Source organism: Chroicocephalus ridibundus, chromosome 1, assembly GCF_963924245.1.
Source record: "Chroicocephalus ridibundus chromosome 1, bChrRid1.1, whole genome shotgun sequence".
In the NCBI taxonomy this organism is placed as follows: domain Eukaryota; kingdom Metazoa; phylum Chordata; class Aves; order Charadriiformes; family Laridae; genus Chroicocephalus; species Chroicocephalus ridibundus.
This window is the reverse complement of record NC_086284.1, coordinates 177,343,425-177,362,011: the sequence shown is the minus strand read 5'-3', so window position 1 is coordinate 177,362,011 and position 18,587 is coordinate 177,343,425. Positions and strand designations below refer to the sequence as shown.

Below are 18,587 nucleotides of genomic sequence, written 5' to 3'. Positions count from 1 at the left end.
AAATCTAAAAGTTCTTGATTCAAGCACTGCAAATAACCCAGTAAAATAGGTAATGATTGCAGAGGTTCTTGTTATGCTGGATGAAAAAGTAGAAAAATGAAGGTCTCAGGGGTATCACTTGAGAGTTTGAAATGATAACTTCAGTGTTCTTGCGGCACAGCTGTAGGTAAGTTCCCTCTGAAGTGACCAGAGGACTCAATGCTGCAGGGCAGTTCTCGTCTCACCTCGTAGGTCCCCACTTTAAATCCAGTCCACCCTGTCAGCAGAAAAAGCTGCTGTGTTGAGCTATTCCCATGACACACGCAACGTGCATGTCTTGAAGTGTTGTGCCATCAGAGCTTGGTTGGTGAAGTTCCTTAAACTCTCCCCTGCTAAACTCATGGGACTGGAATGTGGGATAAACAAATAGCCAGTGAAGAAATCACTGAGCTTTGGTCAGGAATCTATCTGCAAACACAAAGAATAAGGAAATGTTTGAGTGAGAGAGGTAAAAAGTACTTGTTGAATCCAAAATAACCAAAAAAGCATCTTTACATCTGACAATTTTGACTAAAGTTTCACCTTGCGTGCAGGCAAAGGCATCCCAGTGCTTCAGCAATCCTGATCCTTTCCTTCTTCTTCTACTAAAGTTACAGCCTCCAATTTGTTCCCATTAGCAATATCCACTGTCAGCCAGTGCCTGGCTGATATTGCAGTTCTTTGCTCTTTAGCATTTCTTCTACAAGAGCCGACAGTGTTTCCGAGAGATGACACTCTCCCTCTTTGGAGACAGCCAGCTGCCACTATATTTTCTTCTCTCCCAATGGTATATTTTGGCAGTAGATTTCCTTTGCAGCTGCGACTACAATTTGCATTTGGAGAGTATTGGTTTAGAAAGAGAAGGTATTTAACAGAGCTAACAATTATTGTTTTCAAATGGTTGGAAAGGTGATGAAAATTCCAGTCAGTGCTTGTGCTTGTGGATTAAAAACAAATATCACTCGTTGCCATAAATGCTGCTTCTCTTTCCTGCTGAGACAGCTGATAAAGGCTGAAACACAGATGCCACATTAGCCCAGGTTTCAAAAGGAAGGGACTTTCAGTGAGGCTTCACTTTTCAACCTGCCTCCAGGTTTGTTAAAGTCTTCAAGGAAAGCTGGACTGCATGCGTGTAGGACAAGGAAGCTGCAGTTGTTCCTAACTTCCAAGGAGACACCTTGGCTTTTGCTTCTTTAGGTGCTCTGTGAACTTCAATGGCTTTGTAAAGGGCAGAATAAAGAAAAAAGTGCTACTTAGTGTGTGCTAGAAGAATTAGATAATACACTTCGGCATTTACAGAAAGTCTTTTTTGTCTCGGTTTAAATAATTTTAAATTATGCAATTTATTTTTTTTGGCAGCAAAACCGTGAACAGAATGAAGTTCAAATCTATGTTGTTTCAAGCTTTTATCTCTTTTTTTTTTACTAGCAATTAATAATAAGCAAACAGGAATTACAAGCTTATAATTAAAGGTTTAGTGATTGCTGCTTGGTTTAAAATGCCCTTGAAGTGGTATTCTTCTTTTCATCTTTCTTTTCTCTTTGCTAATGCACATTCCAGCAGGGCTAATTCCCCTTTTTTTCTCCAAGGACTTTGTGTTGAAGTGAAGGCAAAACTTTGACTTTCGTCTCTTCATATTTATGATAATCTTTTTCTTGTCACATTCTTAACATTTTACTGCATCCACTTTTCTTCCATTGTGAATGTCCCTTGTGCTCCAAGTCCAATTTTCTGCTTTTACCTCACAGTGCTTAAACTATCCATTCTATTCTGCTCTGTTTTCATCGAGAACCAGCCCTTAGCAACTAGATAACAGCCTGATACTGAAGATTTCTTCTTTTCACACACTATAATACATCTTTTCTCTTCCAAAGAGATTTCTGGAGCTCATCAAATGCTCGTGCTACAGAACAATGCATCCGTGTGCTTTCGCTCAAATATCTTTTCTCTTCACAGAACTTTGAAATGGTAACTTATTTATTACTCTCTTCTAAGGAGAAAGCAAACAGTTTCATCAATCATGTTGAATCCTTTTGTGCTCCCTTTTTACAATGTAGGTATAATCTCTGGAAAGCTCTTGGCTGCAAGTTTTTGAGAGAAAGCCAAGGATTTCTTTAATAATTAGTGCTACATTCATTATAGAGGACCAAGCGCTTGCAAGTAGAGCTGGCATTATCATTTGATTGCAGTCCTGTGTTTACACGCTTTCATGAAGACAAAATGCCCAAGCCACAAAGCAGAAACACATGTACTGAAAGAGTCTTAAAGGTCATGCAAGCCTCCCTAAATCCTGCTTCTGCTTTGGCTCACTATCCTCATCCTTTTCCAGAGCAATACGCTTTGATTTACAGATTGCAGAGGGCAAAAAACAGCTACCAGAGGCTGAAAATAAAGTTAAAATTATGACTTGTCTGTCCCGGTCACTTCCTCCTCTTGAGTACATGGAGCAGCAAGGAGCGTGAACCTCTGCCTTGTGTCATCCGCCGCCTTGGCGAATTTTACCAATCAAGCAGTGGTAGCACACGACCTTGGAAGATGTGCATCTTTAGAACTGAAGCTCCCTGGTTGCAAGTCTGCTATACCACACAGTGCTCAGCAGGCCACAGATCACATAAGAGTAAAAACGGTACAATTTTCAGCTAGAAGTTTGCTAAAGTTGCACAGTTGTACACCAGCTATGGTGACCTAAAAAAGTGGGAACTGAGTGCGTAACTAATTGTTCTTATTCTGTGCTCTGTGACAACAGATAGTCTTATTTTCCTGTGCACATATGATCAGTAAGTTTTTTGTTTGCCCTTTTAAATGGATCGTGGTTATAGGTTAGCATTTGTGACCAATAAATGGTTATAATACCAGAGTTGTATATAGAGCTTCACAATAAACAGACCAGGGGAGAAAAAAGAAAACTGAGCAAACAAACAAAAAAGCATTCAATTAGACAACATGATCATCAAAGAAAATCAGATCTGAAACAGAACAGATTTTTAAACTGTATCGATAGGATGCCTATACAAAGGAGAACTCTTAGTTTCTCTCATGTTCATTCGCTCACTTAAAGCTGTTGTTCTTTGGCATGAATGTTAACTGTAGAGCGCTTAGCATACACGCAGCCCTTCTTATGTCCCAGTTGGACAATTAGCTCAATCAGCTAAGTCTACAGAAAACTTCGGGTACGTGACAATGTGCACTAAAATGCTTAACTGCTAGAGATCTAACTGCAATACCTGCTGCACTGGGTAAAAACAACTTCGAACCATCCTGTAACCAGCGAGGTGTTTAGGCTGGTCTGAGTTGAATTACCAGTAGATTAAGTAAAATTTGATCAAGTTTCCATCCACAAACTTGAAAAACTGAATTATCCTACTTACAGATTTTTGACGAACAGCACTTTTCCCCCAACAAGTACTGAGTCAATGCTTTAAAACAAAGAGCACTGTATTGGGCAGAAGGCAAAAGTGCTCAGAACAAAACTGGGAAAGCCAGCAACAGCAATAAATCAGCCATGCCTATTAAGTAGGATTTCTATCTCCCCAGGTTGTTTTGGCAATAGCGCTAACCTTAGTTGCCCTCCTGCAGCAGTAAGTGGCTAATGAGGCAGAATGGTCTATCAATCACTGCCTCAGTCAGAATGCTACTGCAGACTGTTGTCCAAATTTAGGGTAGATCCAACCCTCAGTCTAAAAGGGCATGACGCTCTGGGACTTCACCTGCCATCCTAGGTGAGGCACTCAGGAGGACGGCTTTCAGAATTCAGCCCAGGCATCTCAGTTGGCCTCAGTCCACCAAGTTTCTTTCAAAGCTGTGCTGAACTTCCAGATGGAAGTGGGGAATATTCATGACCTAGAAGGGTCATACCATCAGACAGAGACACCAGACTGCTTTTGTCATTCTATTTATACGAGCAGAGTAAATCCAGGTTGTGGATTTGATTAGAGGATCCCTGATGCTGTGCATATAAATACCCCTACTCTACAACCTTGTGCTGTACCATAGCTTCAGACCAAGCTCCCCATATTATGTACAGAAGATGTGAGTACCTCAAAATGGGTTGCTCAGCAGCCAGCATGCTGAGTGAGAAGCTGCCTAATCAGCAGGGTATGCTAAAAACAGGAGTGACTCATAAATCCTGCTCCTCCTCTGAACTGTCTCCAGCACTTTCTTCCAGGTGATGTTTGTGTCCTCTCCTGAAGGCGGGCATGCAAGTCCTTTTTTTCAAAAGCTGAACAGCAATGACTTCCCTTTCAGAGAAGCACAAATGAATGGAGGCAGCAACATTTTTGTATGCAAAACTCAGTGATGGGAGAACTCACTCAATGAAAGCAACCTTAGGCTAAGGTTTGTTGTCTGTCCAAAGGAATTCAAAGCTACACCATGTGAGTTTTCTCTGGTCTGGAAAAGAGATGGGAACGTGGCCACACCAAGCATTTCCATGTGCAAAAAACATGAAAGTTTTAAATTTTTTAAAATCTCTAAATTGCCATTCAGTAATTTACCATTTGCCATTATTTAAACAAAAAATATTCAAGTAGTTTTCTTTTTTCCTTTTGTTTTGTTACTTCGTCATCTTTATTCTGAAGTTGTTTTCTCTAGTGTTGCTCACGCGTGAGTTGGATACAACATTCTTGTGAATGGGATCCTTGCTAAATTGCTCACCTACAGAAATAACTGCAGAACAAGAAATAGTTGCAATAACAGCAGAAACTGCCTCAGTTTACAGTTATCAGTTATTGTTAAAAAAATTTCAGATATGTGTAAGGGCATCTTTTAAAAAGATGGCTTTCCAAAACACTGTAGGGAATGCATGATTATTAATCTCAAAATAGGATTTTTTTTTTTTTCTTTTCAGTAGAGAGATGTTACAAGTTAGGAATTAATTGTCATGTAATTGATTGATAATTTTCCCCCCTGCTGTGTGTGGAAAGCTATTGGATGATGGCATATCATTCTCAACATGAGGAAAAAGTATCAGTCATTATGGGACAATTAGTTCCAATTTCCACTTTTTCTTCCATGTGCTAATAAGATTGCCTTCAAAGTTTAAGTACAGTAATTAACCATAAATATCAAATAACTTTTTTAAAATTATTCTTTTTTAACTTAAGAAACAGATCTAAATGGAGATGCCTCCTGTGCCCCCATGCTTTTCTTTCCTGGACTGGTGACATTCATGAAACTAATTTTCACGTAGCTGCAATTAACAGAACCTGTCATAGTCAGTCAGCTTATGTTCATGGTTTTGCAGCATTGTTCCTGGTTTCATTGCTGATATGATATGGCTGAAGAAAACCCTGAAAAATCTTTTTATCAGCACCACAATTTATGAAAATTATGTATTTCCCCACAAACCCACCATCTGTTTACAAGAAAATTCTTGGCCTCAAACTGTCATTGTTTGCTTTATTGACAGTGAAATGATAATACTTGGTTAGTCACCTTATAGCAAGCGTAGTAGCATATCATTAATGCACACGTGGAAGGAATATACCTATTATATACACCTATAGAGAGAGATATATTTGTTTCCACACAGGTACTTTACGTGTATCTGATTGATTGATATCCGTGTGAGGAACTACTCACAGTTTTTAAAACTAGAATGCATCTACCTGAAAAATCTGAATCTTTTATCACACAGAATTTGCAAAGCTTGATCTACAAAATTCACTCACATGGGAGTATTTTTCCCATTAGTACACTTGGGTGACGCATCTTAAAGTTTTAATGCCAAATACCAACTGTTTATATTTTTCTAAATGCCAACCATGTAATTTTATCCCAGGATGTGAAAAACTAGCTGAGCTGTTTCCTTCTCCCACCTACCACCAAGTAATGCAGCCCAAATTTCGTGTGCTTGGCTACAGGGATGTAATCCCATGCCTTCAACTGTAACTGTGTAATCTGCAGTAAATTCTCAAAAATATAATCAACTGGTCTTTGAAATTTAGTTTATAATTGCATTCCTGATGCAGAGGAGGAATACAATCTTATTGTGTTCTCCTTGTTTTCTTAGCTTTTTGATACTGCAGGTGAAACAGGGAAAAAAACCTCTGGATGGTGAAGTTGGAATGTGGTACTCATTAACTTCAGCATATATGACTGAATATACATAGAGAAAGAAGGTGCCATTTTTATGTAGTCACTTGTCAGAGTAGAATCACACTCCTAGGTGCCAATTATTTCACAACCTAAGTCCAAGACTTAGCTAATCTGTGAGATAGCACTAAATTGCACATCTCAGCTCCCCGTATTTGGTTCCTTAGTGCACGTACCATCCTGCTTGTTCCTAATTAATTTTACTAACCCCATGGTTACTGAGTGCAGAAATTGGGACACACAGGAAGTCTCAATAGAAGGAAAATTCAAAGGGGAAATAGTGAATTTAGAGCTATGACCTACAGATACCAAAACCAGAATAGCATTTCTCCATATTATTTTACAATTTCTGTCGTGTTGTTCCTTATGAGTTTTACTACGTCATGGTTAATCTCTATGGCGCTTTACTAGTTTATAGGCTTTGTTAGAGCCATTGATTGGACAGGAGCCAAATATGTGAATATAAATTGATTTTATGCAATGTACGCAACAAGGAATTTATTGATATAAAGGGCTTCATTATTTGTAGGATTACTCTAAAATGATTTTGGAACAGCAAGAATTCTCTGTGGACTGTATTAGAATTTCATGCTTAAATGCAGTTGAACACTAATTTTTATGTGAATTCCTTTGTCTTACACTGCTGTATAAAGGAAGACTGGAAGTAAATACCAGGGGAGTAGAAATGCAGATTACAGCTTCAGGAAACGAGATGCAAGCGTGAAAGATGACAAAATGATCATGTGGGAGGAAATTACTGTAGTTTCTTTCTTTCCCTTATTCCTATTCATAACTAGCTATTATCAAGGACCTCGGTCATTTTGAAGCGGCATTTGCAATAGTAGAGGAAGACAGAGGGGTTAAATTATACATATTCTGACGCTTTGACAGGTTTGGTAACCTCACTGCTGCTGAAACATGACAACAATGTCAACATCCAGAGAGACAGGGTTGTCTCTAGCCCCATTACCTCTAAAAATCAAAAGAAATACATGACTAAGAAATAGCGTATACTTAGGGGAAAATAAGAGTTTCACAACATGGTCAAGTAAACAGGCATTTATATAGTGAATCTATGCAAGGGACTCACCACTCTTGACTTGCTGCAATGCTCTTTGCTCTTGCTTTTTATGTTTCTCTGCAAGCTGCTGTGACTCCTCTGGCTCCCATGTGCTCTTCTGCATTGCAGGAGCGGAAGTTTGAAGTGCAGTCAAAAAATTGTGGCTTTTAGCTGGAAAGAAAATAGCGTTGGCTTCCCTGTTCTCACTGAAATTAATGGCGGTCTTATCAACAGCTTAAGGAGTGAGTCTGAAAATATCATTTTGCGTAGCTTGGTACTGCAAAATATACGGTGATTAGCTGTTCATAGATTACATGTCAGACTGAGGTTCTCTCTGGAAATGCAAGCCAGAGTTTCTCTTGCACAGACTCTGCAGCGTAAGATATTTTGGAGCCCTATATGTTGAACAGTTCTGCATATTTAATAACGGGTGACCAGGAAGCTGAAAGAGAAACACGTAGATTGTACCATGTAGTGAGGAATTTGTCTTTCTCCAGTGTTCACAGTGTCCATATCCCTCCCAGTGTCCATATCCCTCCCAAAATACTCAGATGATTTGCTGTCCACTGCACAGATCATTTTCTTTGACATTATATGGTTAGCTTTGAAACATGCTTAGAGATGAAATCATATGTTGTAATGATTTCAGTTAAATAAAATGTGTTTACCATGACAGAGAACTGTGAACTATTCTATGCTTACTCTCCATATATTCAATGTTTATGAGGTATACAGTGAATTTAAAAAGTTAAGAAAACTACACTAAGATTTGGATATTATTTGGATATAACTCAGATAATAGGTTTTCAGTGTGAATATTAGACTCGAAACCTTACAATATTTCATTTTCTTGCAACGATGAGTTTGGATTTTTCCATCAAGTTAGTGTCTTTCGGTTGTTTTTCTAAAAATACTTGTTCCTGTTTCAAGCAAACTCTGGAGACTGATACTGAGCTCATGTCTAATAATGGGAAGATTTGTGCCTGGTCCAGGACTGTGGTGTAGATAACTCAGTCTAACTAGCTGTTGGCTTCAAAAAGTAACAGTTTTGACTAACTGTCAAAAAATATTTCTGCCAAGTTCTTCTCCTCTGCTACCTTGGAGTTGCTGCACTTCTGCCTGACTTGGGATGTAACTGCAGGCCTACCCCCACACTTGCTTAAACTTGGGCTCAGATGTGCCCCCGCCCACACCATGAGTCATCCCTACTGACTCACCACCTCTTGGTCCTCTTCCTATCTGCAACACCTTGTTCCTCCACCTGGCTCCGGGACCAGTGATACTCCTTTGTCAGGACACACTGGCGTAGTCATTTCTAAAACTGAGCAATAAAGTAGCCGTGGGCTTTTGGGGAGAGCATTAGGTGGTTTATCTTGTTTATTCAGTCAAGCCAATGAAACTATTGGTGGGGTATTAGTAGCAAGCATTGGAAAACAGTTTTTATTAAAGAGGTAGTGTTCAGCTGGGATCTTGAAAGCATCAACTGATGTTTTGCATATGGCAGCAGGAGAAATGTCCCTCATCCACTAAAAGAGGTGCAGGAGTGATTCTGTGGGGGTTTGCTGGGACATTTCTTGTGCGTCAGTAGCAGCACAAACAGGACACCTGAATTCCCCTGCCACGATTCTTCATCAGAACTTTTTTCCCCATGAAATGCTGGGCCTTTCTTGTACCTCCTCTAAAGCAGTACTAAATCTGGATTGCATTGTAAGCCTTTGTGGTAGTAGTGAAAAGGCTGTTTTGATATGACATCTTTACCGTGACCTTCCATTCTTCTGAAAATGTAGTTACAGACCCATCTTTATAAAAAGCCAAGAAGTCACTTTTCTGAGCTTGTCTTTTAAAATAAATGTCCATTACTGAAGCTAGAAAGATAGCGTATTTCATTAACAGGAAGATGAATGAGTAAAAAAATGTATTATTAACATCCCAGAATACTTAAATCTAGGAAGAGATCGTTTATTGTAGATATCTTTAGACATTCTGGTAATGTTCCCATCCTCTTAAAGATGAATTAATTTCATCAAAAACAGTCTAGTGGAATAGGGTAAATTTTCAATGCGGTGTCAAACCTTTCTCTGGTAATGCTGCATACTTACCCTGGACATATCAGCACTGCAAGCTAATAGTTTCTTTCTCTTTCAGTGCACAGGAGCTGTAAACAAAAATGACAAAGAAACACAACTGATGTTAACGTGTGATTTTTTTTCTTTCTTGGATAAGTTTTGTGATTACATTCCAAGCTGGATGTAACTGCTGAAGTGAACATGTTTGGGATGCTGAACAGCTAACCTGTCCAGGAAATACCATTTAACAATATAGATCTCAATTTACAACTCTGCAGGCTTATTGAGGTATAGTGACCAGCTCTACTACAGTTACAGCATCAAACATTGAAAGAATGGTGACAATTACTTCTGAAAACTTACACAATTATTTATAGTAACGTTGTATTTGTATGTTTTGGATAATTTCATTAATTTTAATTTTTAGTATGGCAGGAAAATTTGAGAGGCAGCAAGGTAAAAGGACAATTTCCAGAAAATTTCTCATTGGGAGGGAATGATTTGGTCAGCATGGGATGTCTGACCTATTTGCTATCTCACTCCGCCCAGTTTGTATTGAGCAGATAAGAAGAGTGAGAAAATTTAAATTGTCTGAAATGCACCATGCAGAAGCAATGTCACCAATTTTATTTCCATGGGATTAAAGTATTCCTGAAATCCTTCAGCAGCTGCTATGGTATACCTGCTGTAATTTAATCCCATAGAAACCATACAGATTGGCTTTTTGCCCTTTGGCCTTTTTTTTTTTTTAATTATATCTTAAATCTCCCCATGATTTGCCAGAAGATGACAAACTACTCTGAGTTTTGCTCTCATTCCAAATCCTGAAGATGCCCTTTTCATGTGAATCACTGTGAACATCCCACATCTCTCCCATTCATTTTCTCACTATTCAGTTTATTTTTCAAAAAGAATGTAAAACAAACAAAAATTTCCCATGGGATTAGTCCCCCCGAGATTGTCCACAATTTACTTTGGATATGTCTGAATGTTTGCAGAGAGGCTGTTGCCCCTGGAACACATTTTTTCAGGTCTGATTTCCAGAGGCTACTCCATGCTCTGTAACCATCCATATTTGAAGTCTGACTCTTCTTCTTTACTCCGCTCTTATTAGTGGTTGCTTCTTTACTACTCTCTTAACAGATGCGTTCCAACAGGACTCCCATCATCAGAATCCATACCAGCATATTAAAGCAGTCAGACAATACTTTGTAGCTCTGTAAGGAAATCTCTTGTTTCTTGTTAATCTCCACAGTGCATTTGTGTATTACTCAGAAGCTTCCTTTTCAGAGGAAATTCTGTAGAAATTATGTAGAAGTTTGCGCTGATACTCATTTTTGTCTGAGTTTTTCTTGCATAGGGAACATTAAGACTCTAAGTCCCTGACCTCCTCAAGGGTTCAAATCATCATCTCTGGATTTTCAGTCAACACTTGACTACTTCTGTACAGAGACAACAAGCATTACTTGGAAGCATTCCATGTATTTGTTCATTGTTTTGTTTTTCATCTTTCTTATAATGATTGTATGGCACTAGTATGGATCAGGAGTGGTACATCAAAGAATTGGCATGCTCAGGGAACATGGTCTATGCTGTGTTTTCTAAAACCATGTAAATTAAATTGTACTTTTATTTATGCCTACAAATGTACTCTTGTTTATGACTGCACGTTGCACGTGCAACATGTAGTTTCATACCTAGCAGTATAATCATTGTATTGAACACTGAACTGGAAATCATAGTTGAATTCTATGACATTTCATTTTCTTAACCTATAAGAAATTTTTGCTCGCAACTGCCATTTCATAAATGGCAGATAATCTCCTAGTATTTTGTAGATCTTTACCTTCGGTGATGCACTGCAGCAGTAAAGTAACCCCTTTTTTTGTAAAAGGCCAATTTAAATCTAATTATTCAGTACTCTGCAGTCTCTAATAATACCACAGTGTTTATACCATTACTGTGGAAAGCTGCAGCATTACAATAATAGAAGCCATCAGATGTTATCTCTGTAAGCGAGTGGGCATGTGCTCTTCAGAAAATTCTTTACTGCAGAAAGCTTTTTCTGAGACGAGATTCGTTTTCAGCCCCTTCACACCTATTTAAATGATCAGGACAGTGTCATTGGCGTGTAAAGGTCGAAGGCTCAGTAGCAAGTCTCAAAGCATTTGGGCATGCCTCATTAGATGTAGTGACCTCTAACTACACCAAGACTCTACCGAGGATTATTCCTGGAGTTCAGAGGAATACTCTGTTTTGTTATTTTTTCCTCCTTTTAAATAAATGAAAGTGTAACGCTTCAATTTTGTTCTCCTAATATATTTTCAAAATACAGCTCCAAAACTGGAAGCAAATAAATTACATTTGCCTTAATTTTTAATTAGCTGAAAGTCATCACTGGAAATTGTGTCTTCCATTACGAAATAAAATAGTCAACTGCCAGGCCTGAAATAATTAAGCAATATATTATAATTAAGCAATTTAATTTTGATGTAATTATGATATATCATACAACTTTTCTTCTGATTTAACTGACATTCATTGACAAAATGCTATAATATAAAACAGCACTAATGTTTACAGCTGATGGCTCTGCAAGTTTTGCTTCATAGTATTTGGCATTCATCGGACCATATGGAAAAAGTCTTCTAGTCTGGAATAGCTATGAAACGTTATTTCATACTACCCAAATTATGTGCTACATGTGTTTCCCAATTGTTATTTTGGGAGGTAAGTGGGGAAATCTTCACAGACATCAGACTTGAGCCAAGGTTCATGGATATTACTTGGAATCTTTCCATCGACTTCAGTCTGCTTTAGATAGTGAACTGATCCCATGTTGTTACAAGCAAATAGATAAGACTGCATGCCTATGAAATATTTATGGAGCTGTATCATATACATATCCTGTGTCAACACCAACATGATTTTATATTAGGCTAGAGACTGTGAGGGCAAAGGCAGAAGCAATGGGCAGGCAGGGAATACCGCTTCACTCAGTGCTGCATCAATAAGATTGCTGCAAAATGTCCAGCAAATTGCTTCTGCAGAACAAGGCCAACCCCCGATTTAGTTAAAGTCTTTTTCATTGGATGACAGTGTTGGAGAATTGCTTTTATTCCCGACTACACTTGTGTGCAAGCCCCTGTTTAATGGTAAGAATGCTGAGGGTGATTTCAGAAGGTTCATTCTGGCAGCAGTCAGGTCTGCACCTGCAGGGCTTCATGACTGCGGGCTCCTAAAAGTTAAGTTGAAGGACGAAAAGCCAATTCTTGTCTTGATTTAATGATTTGAGCACTCTCAGCAACATCCATGAATACAGTCACGTAAGGCAGGAAAGCTCATGATCCATCATATTGCATGCAGTCAGATGCTCTTATGCCCCTTTAATTTTGATGTCTTGCCTTTTTTTCCTACGGTGATGTTTAAATTTCTCAGCAAAAGGTCAAAGGCCAGTTGTGCACTCAGAGCGATAATGAATGTTTGTTATCTCTCAAACCCTTTCTCCCTCTGGTTTTCTGAAGAAAACCAGAATGATTATTAAGATCAGTGATATTTAGGATGCAGCAGAAAACCAGAACAATGTGTTCAAAACCAATATAAACATTTCAGCCAACCTTCGTGTGACATTGAAATTGCTTTTGTGCATGTCATCTCACCTTCACCCCACTAGCCCAGAATTCTTAGATTTGTCGTGTACGTTCAAGTAACGGTTTTGCAAAGTGCCTGTTAAACAACAGAAAATTAAAAATATGCTGATGTGGGATTATGTTTGTGACAGCCTCTGAGATGTTTCAATATGGCTGCATTTAGATACCCTACAGATGTCGTAGCTTCATGAATACACCAATGAGACATCTGAATAATTTAAGAGAATATTGTCAGTAGCAAATGTCACACAAAATAACTGGAAGGAGAATTGCCTTCAATAAGTGAAGATAAAAATGGATGCAAATCAATTTCTGTTTAATATACAACTTGCTTAAATGGGAGACAATAGGTTATTACTTTGACAGGAAATCTTGAAGTGTTTTTATTATATCCTTATCACTTCGTTTATTTTATGTAGAATCTTTCGCTATGATCCACACCTCTGCAACTCTCACAGAAAAATAATTCTGTAAATACACTGTGAAATTTGCACATAGGGAGCAGTTATTACCCAATTTGCTTATACTTTCAAAATTGAAGAGCAAGCCATAAATCTGCATGAGAGTTTTACAGGAATTTTGAAGTTTCAAATTCAGCAGTTCAAAATGCAACACTGTTGGAGAAGAACTCTAAGCAATGAAAGGATTCTGGCTGAAATTAACCCTGCAAAAGACTTTTCTCTCTTGTCTAATAAATATTTTATGAATAACATGAGGCAATATGCTGATGCAGTTGTATTTACCCAGTAAGCATGAGCACCAGGTGATATTCTGCCTATTTAGTCCTTTATTGATGAGAGATACATTTCAATGATCTAAACATTAACTTTGGGGGTTTTGTTGTGTTGTTTTTTTTTATTCCAACAGCTTACCCAGGGGTTAAAATGGTGAGTGAAAGTCATCATGAGGCCCTGGCAGCACCGCCAGCTACCACAGTAGCAGCAGCCCCTCCAAGTAATGTCACCGAGCCAGCCAGCCCCGGAGGAGGGGGAGGAAAAGAAGATGCATTTTCTAAGTTAAAAGAGAAGTTCATGAATGAACTGAACAAAATTCCACGTAAGTAAAACTTGATGGATTAAAAAGCTTCTGTCAGCAGATTAGATTTAACTTGGCATTTTCTACTTTTGTCATTTATTTATATAATTTGAGTCTATTCTTCTTGTGTCAGGTTGTCTTGGTAATTTTTTCGGATGAATTATTGCTGAATCATCAAAACTGGAATGGCAGAACTTCACAGTGGCCATGGGACCAATAACCAAAATATTTCCTAAAAGTAACACTTAGGGTTTCATGTTTATGATAAATGTGTGCGGGCGTAGTACCTTAAAGCAAAATTTGTCCGCAACACATAAATATTGAGAAAACAAGGCAACTGCCTGTCTTCGGGGATTAGAAAATGTAGAAAAAGTGGGAAAATGGCTTTTTAACAAGGAAATAGCTGTAATACATCAGTAACGTATGAAGATAGCCATGCTTTTCCCACTCAGTAATTCTGTTAGATCAGCCATTGAATGTTACTTGCATGAGTTCCTGTACCTATACAGAATACATTAAAAATACCAATGTATATTTCTGTGAAGTCAAGAGGGTTATAGTCAGCAGGGTTCTTTTGCTCTGCGCTAGAAAGTATTCATTCAGAGTTGAGGCCTCGATTTGTTCACATCTGTAAAAAAAAATATACGCATTAGCTTTTTGCTGTTGTCTGTAATACTAGGGCTCTTGAACTTGTTTGCTGTGGTTTAGTATGCATGCACTGGTATTAAATATGCAACTAATTCAACATTGTCAATGTAGCTTCATAAAATAAAGAAAAAATCCTTTTTGTTCCTGACAGGAAAATTACCTAATGATACAATCAGATAATTTTGTCACTTTTGTAGACATGAAGGTAAAGGCTCTGTGTGTATCTGTATTTTAATAACAGGCATTAGAGGCATTAGGCATATTCAATCTTTAATAATTTTTACTTCAGAAGAATTAGTAAATGTAAAATATTTTCAGGGAAGCATTTTAACATATGTAAGCGTTTTCATTTTTAGAAGGTTATTTGTATAAAGAAATGCCGTGTGACCGATAAAGACAGATAACAAATTAGAATATTAATCGATTTTTTATCTCTGAAATGGATCTTGGCAATCTGGCAGATGTGGTTTTTGCAAAATTGATAGCAAACAGCTTTGCTCTGTCACTCGAAATTCTCACTTGCAAGAATAGAGGTGTTACAGTGGTAAGAAGTCCATATGTCATTAGTTTGGTAATCTGCACAGTCCGGTGCAGACCATACTGAAATGAAATTGCATGATGATATCATGGGAAAAACAAAACTATGAGAAGAAAAAGAAGAAGAAAAAAAAGAAAATACAAGACATTGAGGGAGAAATGGTCAGCATTCGAAACATTTTCTCATGCCGTTGACATGTTGGAGCTTTTCATATCCCAAATAACTTTTGTTTTCCCCAGTGAGAACAACAACAAATCCTACATGAATGGACGATAATTAACAGGTCTAAATGTGCTTGTCATTTATAAACTAACACAAACTGATCACCTAATAAGTTTGAGTAGGCTGTCTCCAAAATATTGGGGGTGGGAGGGGAGAGGAGACCTCATTAACCTACCAGAACTTTATAGCATTTCCTTACTATTTGTTTGTTTTGTCAGCAGGGGGTTGTCAGCGAGATACTGTTAGCCTATTACAAAGCTGAGGGTTTAATTGTGGTAGAAAAGTTGTCAGACCTTACCTCTTACAGCTGGTTGCTAATTTTTTGCAGAGTCTTTCTTAAAACAGAGCAGAATGTAAATTTGTTCCAACCGAATCATTTTTATAGTGCCTTTCTGTGAATTTCTTGCATGTGAGAGAGAATAAAGATGGTGAATGGGCATCATTGAGGCATCACAGATACTTGGGTCTAAGAACACTTCCAAGACTACGGACCAGGTTTTTCCTCTGGTAGATTCAAGCTGAAGATCTGACATCAAGTCTTACACATGGCAGACGAATGCCACAGTCAGCAAGTTCTCTCATCTCTGCAGATCAGTGACAAGTCTGTTTTCTAGTTCATGTACTTTCTTATTTAAAACTTCCAAAGATCTTGTGTCCGTCCCCATGTGACAGGCAAGGCTTTGAAGGCTTAGTGGTTAATGGGTGAGGATTTTTTTTTTTCAATGCTGTGTTGTCTGTGTGCACAAGAGAAATAATTAAATGTTTTAGTTGCCTCTGCCTAAGATGTCTGCAGATGGAAAATAAGCCATCATGATTTAATGAATATATAATAGGATAGAATGTACCCATATTTTGAAAAAGCTCACCTGCAATCAGCTTGGCATGAGTGATAAAAAAGCTCTGCCATAGGAGGAGCTAATTTATATATAGTCTCCTTTTTCTGGCTTTTCATAGAAATTACATAATATCTAGTCATGCTTATCAAAAAAAACCCAACACTAAAATAGCGGAATACAAGGTTACAAAAATAAAGGTACAGTAAATTACGATGAGCTGAATAAGTATCATTCCTTCCATGTGGCATATAATAGAAAAGTCATCTTTTTAAAATAATATTTTGCAGAACACATAGAAATCACAAGTTAAATAGTCTAGACATACTTAACTAACTAAAAATATCAGGATTCCCATTAAGACTTCACTTTGCAGAACTCCAAGGTAGGGCCTGTGCAATTTAAATTACACTGATGTTTCCTCCTGTAATATATGCACCAGAGAAGTCTTATTTTATCGAAAACAAATGAATTTAATAGAATGAGAAAATAAAAGTTCCAAGAAGAACAGAGGGCTCATTTGTGTCAGTATACATTTATTACAACAGCAGTGATGCAATATGCAAACTCAGTTAAAATTTTAATTGATACAAGCAGAAATTCTGTTTTTTCATTGATTTGTAACTCTTTAAAGTAGAATATACCCCACCTTTTGTGGCAGAAGAGTGCAGGCTTCCAAAACCACACAAATCATTCAGAATGGCGATGTCCTAACATATATTTCATCCTGGGTAAAGCAAGTAGGATCGCTTTATTACAATGAGTCATACCATTAAAGTGCAAAAATCCTGTAAGGTTACTGAGGCATAACTGTGAAGAATTTTTTTTCTCCGTTATGTAAATCCCTGCATTTTGGTTGTGAGTGGCTGATTTGCATAATCACAGTACAGTTGTTTTTCCATAACTGCACTGTGTATAAAAGTCACTCTATCTTAATTGGTTCTTATACTTTCTATCCCAATTTATCTTTAATCTGCAGAATTTTAAAGCTGTTTACCAGAAGGAGAAAAAAGGCACCATCTCTGCTTTTACACTTTGCATTTTAAACATAGTAATTCCAAGACCTGAAAAAGAGGGTAAAACAAAGCAGATAAAATGGCACTTACGTATCTGAAAGCAAAATTACATTAAAAGACTGTATAAGATATATTGATTCTTCCCTTCCTCCCTCTCACTGCTCTTCCATCTGGGCCTTTGTCTACAGGCTAGGAAAATATCTGCCATACATTTACCGTAAGCGAGTTCTAGCACAACTACGGGAATGCAAGACAGCAACAGCTTTTGGGCAGAGGCTTTAAATGTCAAGATACTGACACTAACAACAGAAAAATAAAACTTAACCTCAATCAGTATTAGTTTGCTTAATAAGCATCTTTTTAAAATCAGAGTGAAATTGATGTATTTCCTAAGAACATATTCCTGTATGAACAGAAGACCTCGTTCTGACAGCAAGGTAAATAAAACAGCAAAAATCCAATTAAATTCCAGCATACATGTGACTGAATAATGATATGCTGTTAATAGCTGTAATAGCTTAATCTGTTGAATCCAGGATACTATCATTACCTCTTTAATAGGAAGTTATTGCATATTTCTAATGCTTTTTGCTGTCTTACATTATAATTGAATAAAAGGTTACACTTCCATACCAGTCTTACTTTGAAATGTTTGGCTGGCTTGCTGCTCCATTTGGCCTCAGTAGCTGGTGCTCAAAACCCCTAAATTTGATTCATTGTGTACAACGGGCTGATAATCCCCCAAACCAGGAGCTCAGAACTGTGTGATGATTCAGGCTAAAACCCAGTGTTCTGTGCAGCCTTGTTTCACGTTCTGTTTGCAGGTATTCAGAGAAAGGTTTATGTACCTCTCCTTGGTTTAGTGAGTGACTGCCAAAACAAAATGGGACTGGAGGCTGTAGAGGAAACTGTAACAAACAGTGTAAAAATAACTAAGACTCAGGTCTGGGTTAGTTCTAAATTGTAGTTTAGTAAGCTGAAGTACAGAGTTGTGGATATATTTGGGTAAACTAGGAAATAAAATAATTCTGGATTTATATGTTTAGCCATTTAAGTTGAAGTTTCAACATTCAGTAGTCATCCTAGACACACCTTATCATTTCTGTCTCCCTGATGGTCTCTGCCGTTCTACCCTTTTGCCTTTCTTGATTGACCAGCTGAGGTTGTATTAGGAGTTCTTATTACCCTCTATAAATGGCAATAAAGTTCGTTTCTTAATTGGTCATTCTTATTTGGCATCAAGATTATCAGGGAGATATTATTCAATTTTGCCTGTTATTAGATAATTGAGGATTTTGTGCATGGGGTCTTTCTGAAACTTAATTTTTACGGAGCTGCCAGCTTGATCGTTTGCAGAAAATAAATTCAGGCTGTTCATTTCACTGCTTCGTCGAATGGTTCCCGGAGT

The 18,587-nt window shown here is 37.8% G+C and overlaps 1 protein-coding gene across 3 annotated transcripts in view; it reads left to right on the top strand.

The window, feature by feature from the left end:
• Window positions 1-18,587, top strand: part of SYT1 (synaptotagmin 1) — a 361,382-nt gene that overhangs the window by 215,636 nt on the left and 127,159 nt on the right. For all 3 annotated transcript variants that reach the window (XM_063322878.1, XM_063322876.1, XM_063322877.1), the window contains exon 4: window positions 13,755-13,943. In XM_063322878.1, the coding sequence (XP_063178948.1) occupies window positions 13,772-13,943 (172 nt within the window). In that variant the 5' untranslated portion in view covers window positions 13,755-13,771. The remainder of the gene's footprint in view (window positions 1-13,754; window positions 13,944-18,587) is intronic.